General features: G+C 47.6%; 1 protein-coding gene across 1 annotated transcript in view; it reads left to right on the forward strand.

The window, feature by feature from the left end:
- The window catches only part of DPP7 (dipeptidyl peptidase 7), a 3,316,481-nt gene that overhangs the window by 589,710 nt on the left and 2,705,321 nt on the right, over positions 1-21,450 (forward strand). The window contains exon 3 of the mRNA XM_069612152.1: positions 19,391-19,554. Within this exon, the coding sequence (XP_069468253.1) occupies positions 19,391-19,554 (164 nt within the window). The remainder of the gene's footprint in view (positions 1-19,390; positions 19,555-21,450) is intronic.

A 21,450-nucleotide genomic window follows, 5' to 3' on the forward strand; every position in this document is an offset into this window, starting at 1 on the left:
CTGCAGCACTAGAGTTTGGAGGGTACAATATACCGGCTGATTGCAGAGAGGTTCTTGCATAGGCCAGGGCGTCCTCAACTCTCAAGTGTTACGGTCATAAATGGAATAGGTTCTCTGTCTGGTGCCGTGCACAGAAGATTAACCCTCTGCGGATTACGGCCCCTCAAGTACTGCCGTACCTACTGTCGCTGGCCAAAGCTGGACTGGCTCACGCCTCCATCAAAATACATCTGGCTGCCATCTCCCGATATACCAGGACTACGGGACGGGCGTCCTTGTGGTCTCATCGCCTGGTGAAGGAATTTATGAAGGGACTATTCCGATCATTCCCGCCGGTGAAGGCTCCTACCCCGGCATGGGAGCTTAATGTGGTGCTGACAAGGCTCATGGGGGCCCCATTCGAGCCTATGCATTCAGCGCCTTTGAAGTTCCTGTCATGGAAGACAGCGTTCCTTGTAGCCATCACCTCCGCACGACGAGTGGGAGAGATCCAGGCCCTATCTTGCAAGCCTCCATACTTGACTTTTCATGACACGAGGGTGGTGCTGAGGACGCACCGCTCCTTCATGCCCAAGGTGCTGTCCGACTTCCACCTCAGCGAGCCCTTGGTGTTACCAGTTTTCTTCCCGTTGCCTTCGACGCCGGCCGAGAGGACTTTGCACTCGCTGGATGTAGCTAGAGCGCTGAAGTTCTATGTGGACCGCACAAAGAGTTTTCGGAAGACGTCACAACTGTTTGTGAACTTTGGGTCTGTGAATCAAGGGAAGGCTCTCTCAAAGGCTTCCATTTCCAGATTGCTCTCCGGCTGCATCATGTACTGTCACCGGTTGGCAAACCGACCGCTACCCGGCCGTCCAGGAGCCCATTCGACCAGAGCGATCGCTGCTACCACGGCGTTCCTGTCTGGTGTGCCCCTGCTGGACATCTGCAGGGCTGCTACGTGGAGGTCGACGCACACCTTCACAAGATTCTACTGCGTCGATCGGGACTCCAGGGAGGAGTCCAGGGTCGGCCAAGCAGTACTGCGCAACCTGTTTGCCTAAGGTGAGCCTGGTGAGGAGGTAAGAATTGCTTAATGTTGAGTTTGTATGTAATGCTTAATATTGAGCATTTGCCACCTCCCGTGGTTGTGCATGTGTATACTGCTATGTATTCTTTTATTCATGAGCATGTGAATCCATGCCAGACCCCAAGCTGGAGAAGGCACAAGTTACTTACCTGTAACTGTTGTTCTCTAGCATGGGTCTGGCATGATTTCACATGCGAACCCTCCCACCTACCCCTCTGCGGCTCTTCACTTGGTCATACTGCCACTTGGCGTGCTACCAAATCTGAGGATGGCTGCCAGAGGCGGGGTTTAGGGAGAGGGCAGTCATTGGTTGGGGGCAGTATGACCCAGAGATCAGTGATTGGTTACTACTAAGAAAGACAGATCAGAAATGAAACTGATACTGATTTTTTCTTTACCGAGGATTCCCAGCCTGACGACGGGGAATATTCATGAGCATGTGAATCCATGCCAGACCCATGCTGGAGAACAACAGTTACAGGTAAGTAACTTGTTCCATATCACGCGTTTTCTGACGGATCAAGTCATCGGATCACAGAGCCACGGGAATCGGAGCGTATACCATGGCTGCCAAGCCAATCCCCCATTTTGTTAACATGGTTACCCGGTTTAGTGGGCAAGATTATGAGAATACCTGATGAATTTCTGTTTAGACCACAGATACCTATGGACGAAGAGTGGGGACTGATGTTTCCCTTGGAATTACAGGCAGCCATATTACGAGGGGAATTGGCAATGCTTGAAGAATTTGATGATGAGTTCAGGCCATGGAGAACAGTGATTGTCATTGGGGAAGGGCACAGATTGACTAATGTCACTGACGAGGATATGTTTAAAGACGACCCGTCAGACAATGAAGTAGTGTTTGAAATGAGCATTATGTACTGGATCAGGATAGAAAGAAGAGAGATCCCACAATGAATGGTGATAGTGTGATAGTTTCCAGCATTTTGTGATGAGGATATGGAGAAAGTGCCAATTTCTCTATGGACTACTGGCCCTTATGACGTAGGCCTATTAAAAATCGTTGGAGATGTTAAGATCAAGTTGAAACCAGGAGTAATTTTACCCTGAGCAAGGCAGTATCCCATGTCTCGAGAGGCAGACAAGGGTATTTTTAAGATTATATCGGATATGATGGAAAAGAGCAAGTTACTTCTTACCTGGTAACGTTCTTTCGATGGGATGTTCCTCCGACGTATTCCTTATCTTGATAGATCATCTCCAGCTTGCTGGCCTCAGAATTATTTTTTCAGTAGAGGGCGCTGTGTGTCGATGTCCCTCGAGCCGATGTCCCTCGACAGCCTCCGTATCGGCGCCGACGTCATCATGCGTATAAAGACTTGCGCAGTGTCCGTTGCTCAATTCCGTTTTGACGTTTAACAGTTGCTTTACATGAATTGGTTATTGACCCTGAAGGAGCGTAAGCTGTAACCACAAGGGAAGTTTTACTGATGGGATGGATGGGAGGGGCGATAAGGAATACGTCGGAGGAACATCCCATCGAAAGAACGTTACCAGGTAAGAAGTAACTTGTTCTTCGAAGGGATTGTGTACTCCAACATATTCCTTAGCTTGATAGACTCCCATAGCAGTGGTGTGTAACTGGAGGTGGGAGTAAAATTGCCATGTTTCCCTTCAATAATGAACAGATTGTAACACAGCTTTGCCAAATCTGGTCTCTTGGCTAGAGGAGGAATCCAGGTTGTAAAATGTTGTGAAGGTATGTGTAAACGACCATGTGGCAGCCGTACATATGTCTCAAATCGGTACCCCTCTTTGGAGGGCCGAAGAGGCTGCAATACCCCTGGTTCAATTGAGCCCTAAGATTTTGAGGAGGCTCTTTCCCTGCCAGTTTGTAACATTCCAGAATGGCCAAAATAATTCATCTGGAAATTATCTATTTTGTTATCGGTAATCCCAATTTGTGCCCTGAGTAATCTACGAACAGTTGGTCTGCTTGCCTAATCCTAGCAAGTCTGCTGATGTAAAAGCTCAAAGCCGGCCTTGGGTCCAGCCTATGTAGCCTTTCTTCCTCTTTCCCCGGATGTGGAGGGGGATAGAATGAAGGTAAGGTAATCTTCTGAGCGATGTGGAATTCAGAAACCACCTTTGGGAGGAAATTAGGCTTCACTTGTAGGACAACTTTATCTTTAGGAAAAATTGTATGAGGGGGGTTACAAGATAGAGCTTGTAATTCGCTCACCCTCCTAGCAGATGTCAATGCCACTAATAAGACAGTGTTAAGGGTGAGAAATCTTAGCGAACAAGAGTGGAGTGGTTCAAAAGGGGTGCCCATCAGGAAATTTAGGACTTAGGGCCTCATTACACGGACGGCGGTAAGGGTTAACGGTCACCGTTAATGGCAACGGTGACCGTTAACCCTTACCGCCGTACTACGAGGTCCCTTAGCGGGTTGGAGTTTTAACGCCTGCTTTTTGCAGGCGTTAAATACCAACCCGCTAAGGGACCTCGGAGCTAATTACGGCACCGCAAAATTGCGGTGCCGTAATTAGCGCCTTCCCCAGTCCCATAGAGCCATATGGGGCAGAAATGGGAATGGGGAAGGGCAATGGCGGAAAGGGGATTTACCGCCCCTCCAACCTTGGAATGGGGCGGTAAATCCCCTTTCCGCCAAGGCGGTGCCGGTATTTTACCGGCATGGTCCAGGGTGCTAATAGCACCCTGGACCACCGCCTTCCGTGTAATGAGGCCCTAAGTTTAAGTCCCATAAGGGAATTTGGAATGGTCTTGGAGGATAGACATTGGTTAATCCCTTCAGAAGTTGTATTACTAAGGGTAACTTGAAATATGATGGTTCCTCTGCAGTGCGCTTGAAGATCGATAGTGCTGCGGGATAGCCCTTGATAGTGCCAACCTGAAGGCCCGAATTTGCCAAATAGAGTAGAAAAGAAAACACTGTTGGTGTACTACATGAAAAGGGATCGATATTCTTTTCTCTGCAGCAGCTGCATAATTTGTTCCAACGGCAGCGGTATAAAGTCTTTGTTGCTGGCCTTCTGGGCGAAAGCAACACCTCCATGACGTCATCTGGGAGGTCCCAATCCTTGTATCTCAACCTTTCAGATACCAAGCGTGAAGGTTGTGGTTTCTGATGTCTGGATAGAGAACCTGACCTCCCTTCTGCGAGAGAAGATTCTCCTTGAGTGGAGATGGACAGACGGTCCGGGTACCACGTTCTCCTGGCCCAGTCTGGGAAAATTAGGATCATGGCTTTCCGGAACCTTGTCAACCTCCTGATCATTTGAGGAATGACAGGGACTGGAGGAAATGCGTACAGAAGTGGAAACTCCCAGTCCACTACGAACACGTCCCCTAGAGCTCCTCTCAGGGGAAATTCCCTTGAACAAAACTGATCACAGTTCCTGTTGATGCTGGTGGCGAACAGATCCACTTGAGGGGTTCCCCAAAGGGTGAAGATCTGTTGAAGGACTTCCTGAGCTAGTTCCCACTCGTGGGAAACTGTACTCTGCCTGCTCAGAGCGTCCGCCGTCAAGTTTTTCTCTCCGGCTAAGTGAACTGCAGATAGAGAGATTCCTTCTTGGATGGCCCAAAACCAGATCTGCATCGCCTCTCTGCACAGAGGCAGTGATCCTACGCCTCCTCTTTTGTTGAGGTAGTGCATGGCCACTGTGTTGTCCGTCATTATCAGGACATTTTTCCCCTGTACAGATGGCAGAAAAGCCTTCAGCGCTAGTCTGATTGCTCTCAGCTCTAACAGGTTGATATGTAGTCTGGACTCCGATGGAGACCAACGACCGCTGATGGTCAAGTCGTTGGCATGGGCTCCCCACCCTGTGAGTGAGGCATCTGTGACTACTGTTATCTCCGTCCATGGTTGCCAAAACAGTTCTCCTTTCAAAATGTTCTCCCGACAGGCCCACCACTGAAGGTCTCAAGCCACCTTGTCCGGAACCTGAAGGAGATCTGTCATTCTCCCTGAGAATTGCGACCACTGAGTTCTTAGTGCCCACTGAAGAGATCTCATTCTCAGGCGAGCCTCTGGCACAAGGAAGATGCAGGATGCCATGAGGCCTAGCAACCTCAAAAAGTGGATGGCTGGGAGACGTTGGGCATTTTGAAACTTGGTGACCATCTGCAGAATATCTTGAGCCCTCACCTCTGGTGGCGAGGCTTTTCCCAGGGAAGTGTCAAGGACCGCTCCAATGAACTGGAGTCTCTGTGATGGTATCATCTGTGACTTCTTTAAATTAAGGGAGAAGCCCAGTTTGTGAAGGAAGTGGCAGGCATAATCTAGCTGGATCTGAGCTTGTTCCGGAGATACAGCTCTTATCAGCCAATCGTCCAGGTAGGGGTAGACGTGAATCCCTTCCCTCCTTAGACTTGCAGCCACTACCGACATTAGCTTGGTGAAGACCCTCGGTGCGGAGGTCAGCCCAAACGGCAAAACTCGAAATTGATAATGAGAGCCGCCAATTGCGAACCTCAGGTATTTCCTGTGTTTGAGATGGATTGGCATATGGAAATAAGCATCCTGAAGGTTCAGAGATGCCAGCCAGTCCTGGAGCTGGAGGGCCTGAAGGATCTGAGAGAGAGTTACCATCTTGAACTTGTCCTTCCTGAGGAACTTGTTCAATTCTCGTAAGTCCAAGATAGGTCTCATTCCTCCGTCCTTCTTCGGTATTAGGAAGTAGGGGGAGTACCAGCCCTTGTTCCGCTCCGCTACAGGTACCGGTTCTATGGCACCTTTCTCTAGCAGGTCTACAATTTCCTGCAAGAGGAGCGGATCTGGAACTTTCAGAGAGCTGTTCCCTGGTGGATGACTCTGAGGAATGCGTAGAAAAGGCAGCCAGTAACCTTGGGCAAATGTCTCCAATGCCCAAGCATCTGACATAATAGCCTGCCATTCCGTCAGATGTTGAGTTAGCCTGCCCCCTACTGGTGTATTGTGAGGAGAGTCCTAAGAGTGATTTAGAGGCGGCTGATGCCGAGGCTAAAGAGGCACCTGCTGCTGCTGCTGTAGCTTTTGTATTTTTACCCCGTCCACCTCGGGTGAATCTTTTTTGACCTCTTTGAATCGACTGTCCTCTGCCTTTTCCGAAGGCGGAAATAAAGCGAAAGGACTTACCCCTCCAAGAGGTTCCTGAGGGGCCATATTGCATTTGACGGATGGTAGCTCCCAGGGATTTTGCTGCTGCTTTGGATGTCTGTAACTTTTCTAGACTGTCATCCGCCTTCTTACCAAACAAAGAAGAGCCGTCAAAGGGCATATTTAAAAGTCTGGCTTGTACATCTGAAGCAAACCCAGACTTTCGCAACCACGCAATTCTGCGGGTTGTAATACTTGCCGCCATGGCCCTACTGATACTGTCAGCAGAATCAATGCCAGTTTGAAGGGATTCACACACTGCGTCTTTACCATCCTTAATGATGTTTAGAAACGCTTCCCTTTCTTCTCCCTCTGGGAGGCAGTCAGCCGCTGATGAAGCACACTCCCAAAGTGTGTGGCTGAACCTTGCGAGCGTACAAGTAGCGTTAATAGATTTCAATGCCATGCTACATGCGTAAAAGACTTTCTTATCCATAGAGTCGTATCGTTTGTCATCCCTGTCCTGTGGAACAGTAGGGTATGCCGATTTACTGCCTGATGCAGTTGCTGCTTGAACAACCAGACTCTCTGGAGTTGGATGTTTAGACAAAAATTCAGGGTCAGTAGCAGATATCCTATATTTGGCTGATAACTTCTTATTAACCGCCGGGATAACCTCAGAGGTTTCCCAGTTAGCCAATATTTTTCTTTGTAATGCAGCGTGAAATGGAACCACAGGATCCTCCTGTGGGCCTTTAACTAAAATGTCTGTAAAGTCATCCTGTTGGAATGCAGGTGAAGGTGTAGACTAACCCATGAATTGTATAATCCTTGCCATTAAAATTCTGTAAGGGGTCTCGGCATGTTCCCCTGGGTCTGGTTTGGCAAATTCTATTTCTGGGGAAGTATCTAACCCACTTGCCTCATGTAAGGATTCTCGAAGGTCCTTTAACCTATTTTCCTGAGAGGTAAATTCCTCTGGTTCAGGTGTTGTAGTTCTCTGCAACCCAAAGGGTCTTTCTTGATCCGAATCCTCCCCTTCTTCATAAATTAGAAGATAAAGGTCTGAAATGATCAGACCTTGGAATCGGCTTAAATCCCATTTCCAGAGCAGAAGGGGCCAAATTTGTCATAATTGGTTGAGAAAACGTCGACATCATCTACGCGGACGTTAAAGACTTCGAAAACACTGAAAAAGGCGTCAAGAAGATCGGAAGAGGCCTCGAAGAGCTTGAGAGGATCGGAATCCTACTCGATGTTGTCGATGACATTCTCGAAGTCGTGTTAGAGACCCTGTGTATGACCACTGGCTGTGATATAGTGACGGCCGTGGGTTTGTTCTTTTTCGGCATCGACGTCGGCGTCAAAGACTGCGTCGCTTCGATCGACCTATGCGTCGATGAGCCCTTCGATAATGGCATCGATGACGCAGATTTATGCGTCAAAGGGACTTTCGACGATGGCCTCGATGGCACGGTGCCTTTGCTCGAGGGTTTCTGACGCTCTCGAGTAGTTTCTTTCGCCGTGTGCAACGACTCGCAGCGTTTCGATTTTTCGGGTCTTTCACCCAGGGTATCACCCTCAGCTGTCTTCGAGGGGGTCGAGGCCGCTTTCTCGAAGACGCTAAGCATCCTTTTACGGAATTCCTCCCACTCAGCCTGAGAGCTATGTTTTCTGGGGCAGTTGACTCTTTCCGGGGAAAAAGAAGAAGACGAGGAAGGGGATCTTCGACGTCTCTTACTCGAATGCTTGAATCTCGAAGAGTGGTGGGAACTGCTTCGAGACCTAGAACGAGAATGTTTCCTGCGTCGGCGAGGAGACGAATGTCTCGACTCTACCGAGGAAACCTTCGAAGGAGTTTTAACTGTCTTACCTCTCTCAAGCTTCCCCTTACGCTCCTTCAAGGCTTTCGCCGTCATGGACATGCAGTCCTCGCACTCCGAACATTGGTGCTCCGATCCCAGGCACCACAAACAGATCCTGTGAGGATCTGTCAATTACATTTTCTTTCCACAGTTTCGACATTCTTTTAAGCCGGACCGTGGCGTCGTCGGTTCGGATGAGGAAGCCATCGAGTAAGAGTTGGTATTCTCAAGGAATAATGAAGAATATATCTGACTAACGGACTGAGCAACGCGATTCCGAGGCCCACGAAGTGCGAAAAACAAAACTGAGCAACGCACGCAGCACGAGTCTATTTATACGCATGATGACATCGGCGCCGATACGGAGGCTGTCGTGGGACATCAGCTCGAGGGACGTCGACGCGCAGCGCCCTCTACTGAAGAAAAATTCCGAGGCCAGCAAGCTGGAGATGATCTATCAAGATAAGGAATACGTCGGAGGACACAATCCCTTCGAAAGGTAGCTTAGTGATGTCAGAGTCACCATGTAATACTGCAGTGTATCCTATCAAAAAATCAAAGGTTGGGTCATGGCGTTTAATTCAGGACATGAGACCGATAAACCAGATTGTAGAAGCAGAGTTTCATCTAGTTCCGAATCCTGCGACGATTATATGTAATATTCCCCCAGAAGCACAATATGTTACGGTGATTGACTTGAAGAATGCGTTTTTCTCAATCCCGTCGCATAAACATTCCCAAGATCTTACGTCATTTACATTCCGTCAGACCAAACTGAAAACTACATGTTTGCCCCAAGGGTACTGTGAGTCTCCATCGATCTTTAATAGGGTTCTGCAGATGGACCTAAGCAATATTGAATTGCTGAGCGTTGTGCTACAATATGTAGATGATATTTTAGTCTGTAGCACAACAGAGGAAGAGTGCAGACGAGACTCGATTCAGTTAATCATTATCCTAGCAGGCAAATGATATAAAGTGGATCAAGAGAAATTGCAATACTGCCAGGAAGATGTGTTATACATAGGACAGTTAAGTTTGCACAAAGAAAGTTATACCTGAAAGAGCTGAGGCGATCATGAAAACATCAAAACCGGACACAATAAAGCAAATGCAACAGTTTCTGGGACTATGTAATTATGTCCGGGCGTGGGTATTTGATTATGGTTCTTACACGAGACCCCTGTTGCAGGCCCTGAAGAAGGCACAGGTGAATAAGGAAAACATTGATTGGATTGAGGAAATGGAGGAGGGGTTTGTTGAATAGAAAAATGCAATTTGTACAGCCCCAGTTTTAGGAATTCTTTTTATTTTCACACACAAATGGAACTGTTATGACAGCAGTACTCACACAGAGAACCACACTGGGGTACAAACCCTTAGCATACTATATTGGGATTTTGGACCCATTTATGAGGAGTCACTTCCCTTGCGAACAATCACTGGCAGCAGCCGTTTTCACGATTGAGAAATCTGCAAGCATAGTGATGGGGTGTTCCATGACTTTATTTGTTGAGCATGCTTGGTTTGCCGTTTTGGAGATACCTAAGGGTACACTGACTTCTCAAAGAGCTTCTGCTTATGAAGTAGTCATACCGAATTCAGCGATCAAAATTGTCCGGTGTAAAATGGTGAATTCTGCCACGTTTGTAGCCGAATCACTGACAGTGGATCTGCAAGTGCATGATTGCTCTAATTATGAGGAATTCTATGATGAGATTCCTAGGGTAAAGGAGAATGCTCTATCAGTGGGGGAGGGTCTCTTTATTGATGGTCTTCAAAAATTGATCAAACTGACAGAGGCATTCAGGTTCAGCTGTGGTAAGGCACAGAGCTAATGGGGAATTTGAAGTAGTAGCAAGTGCAAGACTACCGCCTCATTTTTCAGCACAGGCTGCAGAATTGGTGGCGCTTATTGTCGCGCTCGAGAATCACGAAGGGCAGGAAGTGACGCTGTATAGTGACTCCGCCTACGTGACGTCAACCGTGCACGTAGGGTTAGCACTCTGGAAAAGGAGGGGTTACCTCCGAGCAGACGGTACTCCAGTACAACACGCAGCATTATTGGATAGACTCATTAAGGCACTACAACTCCCAGTAGCCATTGCAATAGTTAAGTGTGCAGCACATACTAAGAGAATTGACTTTATTTCACGCAGAAACCAAGCCGCAGACGAAGAGGCCAAAAGGGTTGCATATTCATCTGATATTCTTAGTTTTGATACCCCTGATGTGAAAGAAACAATGGTTGTAATAATGGTTGTGAATGGAGGGTTTAACCATTTGTCCCCCAGAACATATTTTGATATTACCAGACAACCCTGAGTCTTCCTCCCTTGGCTTTGTGAAACGTTACCCGACTTGTACCTACATCCACTTGTTTTATGTTTGTTGTAATTTGAATAACCTTCAAGCACCAGAACTTCTGTTACTCATGGTGCCTTATCAAAAGTGCCCTTTTGGAAGGCCTTCCAGCAGCTACCATTGCACGCCTTAGATGCTTCCTGCATACTGCAGCACGACTCATCAATGGACTCTGGAAATTCGACCACATTACCCCAACCCTCCTCTAACTGCACTGGCTCTTGCTGCAGCCCATTTAATCTCCAAATCATGTTGCATCATCAACAAGGCTGTCACCCTGAAGTTCCCAAGCTACCTGCCTGAGAAACTCTGCCTCTCCGGAGGACCGCGGTCCAACCGCCTTCTCTGTTTATGCTTCAAGAGTCTGGAACTTCCTCCAGTCAACATCAGACTCACCCCATCATGGCTACAGTTCAGGAAAGAACTTAAGAATGTACTCTTCAAGTAATGGTTCCTCTGTAAAACATAAATCCACATACCCTCCACTCCCCAAGGTACCCGAGACTCTGATCTGCTCACCACTGTCTCCTCCCCTGGTTGCTTGTGGATCCCTTGCTGCAGATTGCCCATCCGTGCCCTCTCCTATTAGCTCCCACTCTCTTTTTCTCTGCTTCCCTCACTGTGTTCCTCACCCTATGATTGTAAAGTGCTCTGTTGCTCCCAAAGCTAGGTCCACGCTCAATAAATACCCTAATAATAATAATAATAGTAATAATAATAAAAGCATCACCCACACTATGTAACCGAACTATTATCGCACATATCTGATACTGAAGGAAAGTAAGCAGGCTACCTGGATGTGTAACCTCATCCCATGCTATCTATTCTTCCTATTCTTAGTACATATAGCACACAAGCACTTTGAAGTGGCCCCTTGCAAGTTAATGCATTATACAACTCAAGTATGAATTTGCTCTCCAAGGATTTTGAGTAGACACGTGCCATGCTCATCATCTTCTACTTTAGCATTGCTAACATTACCCTATACGTGGAGAGGAACATTACAATATCATTTACTTGCCATGCAAGGTTAATGGGTGTGGGCTATGGCTGGGATTACTACTCTATAATATTAGGGCAACAGATATTCAGAATGATTTTCACACAATCTGCATTCTTTACAATTGTTCAGAGTTGCATTGGGCATAGGCCTTATCAAATTATTCTGTAACTTGCTGCTATACAAAACTGTTTCAATTATCAGTTGTATAATCCTACCTAATGATATAAGGGTGGGATAAGTTGCAAACATTCTTGTATTCACTGCAAAATAATTGTGTACATGCAGATGCATTACATTTTCTTAAAATGCAAATAATATCATGGTGATGCACTACATTTATTTTGCTTGCAAAGTATCATGGGGATGCAAATATCCCAGTGAGTATATTGCTTCTGCTATCTCTCACTTGTTACAGTGTCCTGTCAACTAGTATTGGATGCTAGCACAGTAGGCAAGGGGGTCGAGGCGGCGGGGGGTAAGGGTCGAAGGGCAGAGGAAGCCACTCCTTGCGGGTAATAAACAAATTAGTAACTTTCAAAAAAAAAAAAAAAAGTGAGTTGTTTTGACAGTACATTACAGTCAAGGAAATGTGTTGTTTGTTTCCTAATGGATAGGAAACTCTAGTAACAGTCCAGAGAACTGCACCTTCTATTTCTTTTCATGCTCAGCTGCTGGGAGCATTTCCATATAAACATGTGTTCTTAATTTATTAACTCTAGCATCACTCTGCATCTTGTTTAACTGATAACAATGAATTACAGAGGGATCCCTAGTTACAGAAGAATGCACCCAAGCTGTTGTATCTCTAAGCATTGATGCTATTCACCTCAGAATATCTTCTACCAGGCTCCATAACAAACCTCAGTAAGGCTCTTGTTGAATTTTGTCTAGGTTGTGGTTAGGAGGGGTGGGCAAAAGTATAGGCTTTACTTCCTACTTGGAGTGAAATGATTTTTCAGGGAGTACAAAAATAATTAGCTTTGCCAACAGGGATACTTTATACTTATTAAAAGATGTTCTTTCACTTAAAATTCATCTTGAGATTAGGCAGAAATATTATTAGAATTCCTTCCTATGTCACTGCTGTGCTGGGCACTGATTCGACAAAATATCAGTTGAGCTTTGTTGATAGAAGCCAGGGGTTGGCTCCTATGTGTTCATTGTTTCCTATTTTTGACGGGCCCATTTTTAGGGATATTTCTCTTTGAGCAAGTGCTGTCACAACTCACAGGACAATGTAATGTGTTTAGTAAGCAGAATCTAAGGGATTTGTATCATTATATTCTGTGGTGCAGTTACTTGGATGCAATTATCATCCGTACACAAATTAGGAGTCAAGTTCTCCTGGCCCCTAAATGACTTAAAGTGACAGATGAATTCCTATTGGCATGTTTTCTGACATTCCTTTTAGTTGCCATTATTCCATCTGCAAATATTGTATCCTGTCTGATTTCTTGACAGCCACATCAGTTATGAAAAGCGATAATTGTTTATTGTAATACACTGAGTGTTTTTCCAGTGGCATAAAGCACACATTTTCCTCTGCACAGGAGTACTTTTGCTAGCTACTGTGGCAGATCGTGAGATCTTGAACTGGTTGAGTTCTCTTTATAAACACATATAATATTTGTTTTTTTAGCCTATGTATTTCTAAGAATTGTTGTACGATGCACCTTTTACACAGATTTGTAAAGAATTGCAGTGGTTGGAAAGGGGAACTTCCTTTCCAAACTCGCTTCGGATATGGTCTCTCACTAACTTTGCATGCTCACAAAGTGGCTTACCTCGTTAGTCTGTTGCGCACGTGGAAAATAAAGTGTGCACGAAAGGCAACCAGTTGTGCACTTAGAGAAAAATAATTAGAGGGAACATTGGTGGGGAGGCATGACCAGGCATGACCAGGCCGACCCTCCCAGCACCTGGGGTAACCAGCTTGTGTGTTGCAAGCGAGTGAAATATTCCAGATGGATACAAGTGTGCCAACCAGTTGTAGAGGGCCACCTATCAGAGAGCCCTATAGTTTGTATAACCAATGAATCATTGTGTATTTTGTGATGATGAAGATGACTTGTACTAGAGGAGCACTCAGTTGCCCACCTGATGTTAGAGTCCTAATCACAACCCCCGTTAGAATGGAATGTATACTTAGATGTTTCCTGTAAGCAAATCACATCCCCAAGTAGGTTTTTGTAGTTTGCCACGTAGTATAACGTCAATGGTGACACATTATTGCTATAAAAGTAATGTTTTTATGTGATGCGCTGAGATTGCTTGTGTGACGTTGGATGATGTCCGTTGTACTCCCTGCTTTAGATAATTGCAAATAAAACTGTATCGTGTTTTGCCAACTTCCTGAGTCATTTTGATCATTGATGTATGAGTAATTTCTGCATCCCCATCCATCTCTAAGTATTGCTACCTCATCTTAAACGACCCCAGGTCCCGGGGTTCATGTCATTCCTATATAGAACTAACACAAAGGGGGTCATTCCGAGGTTGGAGGTAAGTATTGGTTTTTACCGGCATGGCGGAAAGAGCGAGTCCGATCTGGTACCACGCCGCTATTTCCAGGCCATTCCGACCTCGCGGGCACAAGCTTTCCGCCATGCCGGTAAATCCCCTACCGGCATACCGCTAAAGGGCCCGTTAAACCCCTTACCGGCATGAAGCGAGACGTTCTTAACAACACCGCCATCGAAGCTTCGCCGTCCATAATTAGCGGTGACCGTAATTTACGGTCACCGCTAATTAACGGATACGGAAATTACGTCATAGTACAGGAACGGGAAGGAGCGCGGCGGCCATCTTTAAAAACACAATCTATTGCCATCCTCTCCAGGCAGCCCCCTTGGGACGAACCTGAACCTCGGAAAAGGCCAACACAACCGCCAGCTATGCCCAAAGCCCCGAAAAAGTCAGCGGACCGCCTCCGCAAGCAGCGCTTCAGCCCCGAGGAGCTGCAGGCCATGGTGGGCCACCTGGAGGAGCACGCAGACGTAGTGTTCAGCAGCGACATGCGCAGAGAGGCAGTGGTCCGGAAAAAAAACATATGGGCAGAACTTGCTCAAAGGGTGAGCGCAGTAGGCACCACCCCCCGCACCCCCAGGGACTGCCGCAAGCGGTGGAACGACTTGCGGTTGAGGGTGCGGAGCATCCTCGCAGCCAACCGCAGCCAGGCACTGCTGACTGGAGGTGGACCAAGTTCACCAATGAAACTAGCGCCATGGGAGGAGACATGCACTGCATTGATTGGCACAGAATCAATCGAGGGCGTCAGTGAAATGGAGTGTGGGGCACCATCGTCTGCTGATGGAGGTGAGTGTCCAAAGTCAACACCGCCAATGGCAAATACATGCTGAATACACTACCAAGCCCCGTCCAATGCACCTTGTCATACTGCCCTCCACCCATTCTGATAATGGCAAGACAACTGCCACCAAGGGACAAGTGCTACCACATAATGCCCACCAACCACAGTGCAGTAACTAGCACATACCAATAAGCACACTGTGCAGCAGGCTTGGCAGTGTGCGAGTCAGACTGCACATGACCAGGCCAGGATTAGTGACTCCCACACCTGCGTACATATCCGACACATCCGTAGAAACCAGTGATGTAGTAACGGCCAAAATGCCACCAATCCAAAATGACTGAAATGTGAATGCTGCCATTAATGACATTAGCGTTTCACACAACCACTCATGTTGTACCTTTGTTCTACACCCACAGGCAGTGAGCATGAGGACGATGAGCCTGAGAGAAGCCGTCCCACCACATCCAGTGCCAAAGGCAGGGACCACCGCGTACCAGCCAGGAAGGACAAAACCACCACAGCTCCTCCAAGGCCCATTGAGGTTGCACCACCCCCATCCCTCACTGCATCAGCGCCTGCAACAATCACCACACCAAGGTCAGAGGAGTCCAGCATCTCTGGGGAGGTGGCAGCCATGGCCCCTCTGCAAATCGTGGACAGCCACTTGTCCATCTGTGGGGCGTCAAAGGAGGACTCCTACCCCACTGTATACACCCCTGAGCCCTGAAATGTCCCCCAGGTGCCGTGCAGGGACTCTGGGGAGGGTGACACACCAGTCCGAAGTGCACGTGGCGATGCACCGGGAGACGCAGATCCCGTGCCCAGTACCCCATTCGAGGCCCTGTCAGGGCATGTCGACCCAATACCCAGCAGGGATGATACGCCATCCCAGGAAGCACTACGTGCAGGACAACTCACTGCTCTCATCACTGACTTCAATGAGGAAAACCGCCAGGGCAGGTTGGAGTTACTCGAGGAGCTCAGGCAAATGCGTCAGGTGTTCAGGGAAAGCACCAACCGTGTGTCTGAGGCACTTGGACACATTGCAAACGCCCTTGTGGCAGCACGTCCCATTCATGCAACTCAGCAGGAGGACACCCCCTCAACCAGTTCCCCCACCCCGGCAAGCCCAGCGCGCCGCGTGCTGTGTTCTCAGCGGCGCAGGAACATGCCCCCCCCTGGGCACCGGGAGCATGGATCAATAGACAATGCTGCCACATGTGGCCTCAATGTGCCACACGGGACTACTGTTGCAGAGTTGGGGGGGGAGGAGGGTGAGGGTGAGGGTGTGTATGGGAGTTAGGGGGAGGGGGTGAGAGTGTGTATGGGAGTTGGGGGGAGGGGGGTGAGGGTGTGTATGGGAGTTGGGGGAGGGGGGTGAGGGTGTGTATGGGAGTTGGGGGGAGGGGGTTGAGGATGGAGGTTTTGTTGTTCACGTGTGAACCTACTAATACAATACACCGGTTGTGCATAAAAAATATCAGAGTGGACATTGATCAATGTGCATGTGTCTTTTAATGACTCACAGTGCATGGTGTACATGTATCCCCACAACCAGTGCCCGATGCCCTGTCATCCTGACACCCTCAGCTGACTTGAGTGTCAGAAATATTGTCCAATCAATGATTGCCAGACGGCACATCCCTCCTGTGCATCTGCACTGTGATGCTCTCCTGCCAATTCTTAATCCACCCCCTCATCATCATCTGGTGGTAGCCATATTGTGCAGCTTTACACATGCCATGGTGATCCTGGCCACCTTCTCGTGGCTGTTGATGAGTGCTCCACCCGAACGGCTGTGACAACAAAATTTTGCCTTCAACAGGGCAAATGTCTGCTCTATGGCCACCCGTGTACGGGTATGGGCTCGATTGTAGTCCTCCTCATGCCTGTTCTGTGGGTTGCAGATAGGGGGCATGAGCCACGGCTTCAAAGGGTAGCCACCATCACCTGCATGGAAGGGGAATGAAGGTAAGTGTTTGTACATTGATGGTGGCGAACTGTAGCAGTCTTGCATGGCAGCTGGTGATTCCTGGCCATACACACATGTCCCTGGTTGCATCAACCCCATTACTGGCCCGGCTATGTGTCCTGTGCCATGGAATGATGGAGGGGTAGCTTCTTCAAGATGGCTTATGGTGTGCACTCACATCTTGTTGTACGTGCACCGTATATGCGTGCAGCAATGTTGGCCTGAATTCATTGATGTGTTGGGTTCTGTGAGATTTGGTGGCAGGGGGTGTTGACTGTAGTCAGTAGCATACTTGTCATACTGCACTGATCAGTACCATGTTGACTTGCACCACTACTATGGGTGTGCGGAACCAGTGACACGCTGCTGTATCCCTGTTGGGCTCACTTCTATGCACTCCCAGGGACGTCTGTCTTGTGTGGTGGGATGCACGAGGCTGCGAGATAGTGCATATGCAGTGCATGGTGCAGGATGCCCTTACAGTGTGTGAGGTCCGCCGATGAGTGGTGCTTGTGTTGTGGTATTGGGCCAGGTTACCTATGGGACGAGTAGTGTTGTATTTTGTACATTCTAGCATCGCTGTGAGGTTAGGCAGTCATGTGCCATATCGATTGCCTTGGGGCACTGTGTTCTGTGGGGTGCACATCGTGCACCGGCGTCAACATTCCCACACAGGTGTAGTATGCACCCCCCCCCCTTTCCCACCAAGTTGAGGTATGCATCCACCCTACTCATGGCCCCAATGTGCTGCCATGGCCCAATCAGGTGACTCACCAAGCAGCCAGGCACATTGTCCAGCATGTTGCTCCATATAGTGTGGCAGCGTGGAGTTCCGCAGGACCAGGGGGTCATGTGTTGATCGGGGGTATCGGGCACAGCAATGTGTGATGGCTTTACTGGCATTTCATACCATCTGGACGTCAATGGATTGGTATTGCTTGCGGTTGCGATACACCACCTCCATTGCATGTGGAAAGAGCAATTCCACTTGGGTGCAGTCGAGGGCACCTATGCAATTTGGCATGCCTGCCAGTGCATGGTAGGCAACTTATGTATCCAATATCTCCTGGGGTGTCCGGGGTGGGGGTAGGTAGTCCCTTGTGTGTTAGATGAGGGCATTCAGCACTTGGTTGAGTATATGTGAAAATATGGCCTGTGGTTTGCCATGCATGTGCCCCACTGTATGCTGCTACGTGCCTGTGGCAAGGAAGTGGAGAACAAACACTACCCTGAGTAGAGAGGGGATTGCAATGTGGATTTCTATGAGGCTCACTATGTCGTCATGTGTCAGGTCCACTATGGTGGTGATGGTGTCCCGGTCAAGGCGGTACAGGGTGTTGATCTGCTCTGGTGTGAGGTTGAAGGGGGAGGCTCTGATGCGAGGGATTGGGGGCTGCCTGCGTGGTAATGGTGGCTACACCGGTAGGGCATGCTGGACCTGTCTCACCCTCCTTCTTCTCCTGTGTATCCTCTGTGGTGGGGGCTGTGGTTGTTGTTGTTGCTGTTGTTGTCGTTGCTGCCTTGCAAGCAGGGCCTCCAGCTTCAGTAATCCTGCTACAATTGGTATCATCTTGGTGTGGGAGGGGGTGTGGTGAGTGGGTGTGCTCCTTTTGTGCTGTGCCAGACTCCTTTGCCTCCACCTGTGCTGGTTGAGTGCACCTGTGCCTCTTGGAAACATTGCTCAGGGTTCTTAACACCTTCTCGGCGATGCCGGTATTTACTCCATGCCGGTAAAGTACTCTGCGGCCTTGTAGAGGCCGTTTTTTGCATGTCTGCATGACTTGGGATCAGCTCCGGTTTACGCCATGCCGCTAATTTCAGCATGGGGTGTCGTGCGCGCGCCACGAGACCGCTATTTACGGCCTCGTACTTTACGGCGCCGTAAATAACGGTCTAGAGGGTCAGAATGGCCCGTAAAGGTAAACGATGCCGGTAATTCTTTACCGGCATCGTTTTTCCCTTAACGCCCAACTCAGAATGACCCCCAAAGACTGAAAAGACTGTTGCAAAGGGAAAATACCAACTTTATAGTTCCTGACCACTTGAAAATCTTCATTGTTATAACGATTTTGAAGTCTGTTTGGTTAAAGTCTCGATTTTAAGAAATCTCTACAATGTGCAGGCAGGACAATCTTGGGTAGTCACTCTTTTTTTGAAGTCTAAATGTATCTTCTTGAGACCATAGTAGAAACTGCCATTTCTTAATTTGCTGGATTTCAGTAAATACAACCGAGTTGTTTCCTATATTTTGCCACAGTGATTTTCGCTTAATTCACCACTTGCCTGCAAATGTAACATATCTTCCATTCTACTTATTCATTCTCTATTAGTGCCTCTTCTAATGATTTGCCTTCATCACCATGTGTATTAAGCTCTATAAAATGACCGAGGAAGTAATTTTATTGTTTACTCAGTTGCTTTAGTACTTGTTAATGGATCTGAGTTAATAGTTTTCATGAAAGCTACTAGATGGAGAACTTGGCCTTTACAGAACACTTTTCTCATCTGGACTGATTGAGTAACTATCAGCATTGACAGAAAAGTTGATTCGCCATATTTGTACTGTGCCTTCATATTTCCCACACGTGAAGTTGTTATTCACCAATGCAATGGTGTGCTTAGTCTTAGCTCATTTATTTTAAAACATTTGAACACCTTTTAACAAAATTGTCTGGTTGCGTGGACATCATGATGATCCTGCACTACGTAGAATGTATTTTTTTTCTCTTTCAGAGGTATTATGGAAAATCGCTTCCATATGGGAAAATGTCAACAGAAATAGATCACATAGGCTTGCTTTCTGTGGAACAAGCCCTAGGTGATTTTGTAATGCTCATCAAGGAGATAAAAGCAGAGTTTCATGCAGAGAAGTGCCCTGTGATTGTTTTTGGAAGCAGGTAAGTGCAATTTTATGTAGTGCTTCTCATTGTTTCAGTAGTTTTTGTTTCTTGCTTTTCAAGTGTACCGCTTTTTTCTTCCAAATCTTAACAGAATTATTTGTTTATAGACATTTCACAAGTAGATTTACAAGCAGTGGCCTGGCCCCTTTATGAGACTATCCTGCCTGTTTGGTGAGGCTTTTCGTTTTAGAGTGTCAGTCCGGGGACAATGTTCCCAAAGTCTCTAAAATATTGAAGACTGTAGGTCCATACTTGAACTGGGGAAATTCTAGCAATAAGCCAACTGATAAAGTTCAAACATTCTCTGAATACCTTTGGTTTGATGTACAGTGCAAATTCTTTGTAGTTTATTGAAAATACATTATTAATACACGGGTAATCCCAGACTCCAGGGGCTTTGTATGGTTAATCCCCATCTTCCAAAAAGACCATAGAATATGAAGGCACACACCTCCACGCTCACACCAGAAAACATACAACCCGCTAGGGAAAAAGGCCTAGGATACACTTGCAAGGATAACAAGTATTTATTTCTATAAAATAGAAATGCATTAGCAAAGAACTCTGCTGCCGCCGAACGTTCTGAGCTCCGTAGGCATGTGCAGTACATTATAAGCACAGACACTGTCACTGATGACATAATCATATATAGTACAATTCAACAATACGTTTTGGAGGAGCCCTGTATGTGTAGGGCCTGCTCCATAATGGATGCCAGGCCATTGGTCCATCTTAATCTGTCTGTCTTCATTCATGTGGGTGCTGCTGGGTTCGTCATCCACGGGTGAGCTGACCTAACCATTAATTAGCTACTCTGACAAACAGTGTTATTCTAACGTTGTAACAATTCACCTGGCAGATACAGGGATGGGCTTGTGGGGAGAACCAAGCTCACACTAACTCACATACACTTCACTCGTTCCCAGACAGATCAGCAACTTCCAAGGCCCCCCACCTTGGTTTAGACTTTAATTATGATGCCACCCTGCACCTGGCAGCACAAGTCACGTGACCCATTCCTGAAGGCGCAATCCTTGTCTTCTGATTTTAGTGATCGATCAAGGGGTATAAATGTTTTATGGATGGTGGTCTGGGTTTGGATGGTACTGTGGCATGCGGCGGTCATGGGATCAAAGCATGGCAAAGCTATATTTCTCAAGTGGGTATCATTGGGGGAAGGAGGGCCTTGCTATCTGTTTCGTGGGCTGGTACTGCCAAGAGGCGCTCTGCTCCCTTCTCATGATCTTGCTGTGCTCATTCTTCCCAGGGATCGAGGGCCTGTAACTTTCTGAACAATGGAGGGGGTTGTGGATCTCTGAGACTTGGCCAGGGTCGGGGTGGTGTTCGTGCTCATGCAAGGGGCCTAATATTAACACACAAAATACTGTTTGCCATGCTTCTAAAATGGCTGCCCTTTGCCAAGATGGCATTCACACCTGCACCTACCGTATAGCTTATAATGCATGCACTAAGGTGATTGAGCGCCCCTCTTTATGTGCTCCTCCCTCTCCCCTGCCCCCTGGATGTGCTCTCTTAGCATCTGTTCCTCATTCTGTATCACCTGGGGGGTGGGGAGACCCTCTTTTCTTCCCAACATTCCCCCCTTTCGTTATTCCTAAATTAATGAACTCCCCCAAAGTGTCACTGGCCACCAAATCCCAGTATATGTTCTCCTCCCCTCTCTGTACCCTATCCAACCTCTCATCTTCCAGGTATGATGGTGACCCGTCCTTTGGAACCCATGCTCTGCAAACATCTCATAAACTTGCTACAGACAGGGCATATTCTTCTGGGGTACACCCCCATTCCCTGCTAAATTGTTGGGGCCTGGTGGGGGTGTGGTTATGGTGCCACAGGGGTTTAAGGGGTGGTAAATCTCTATCATGCAGGGTT

This window comes from Ambystoma mexicanum, chromosome 8 (genome assembly GCF_040938575.1).
Source record: "Ambystoma mexicanum isolate Mex_15411 chromosome 8, UKY_AmexF1_1, whole genome shotgun sequence".
NCBI classification, from domain to species: domain Eukaryota; kingdom Metazoa; phylum Chordata; class Amphibia; order Caudata; family Ambystomatidae; genus Ambystoma; species Ambystoma mexicanum.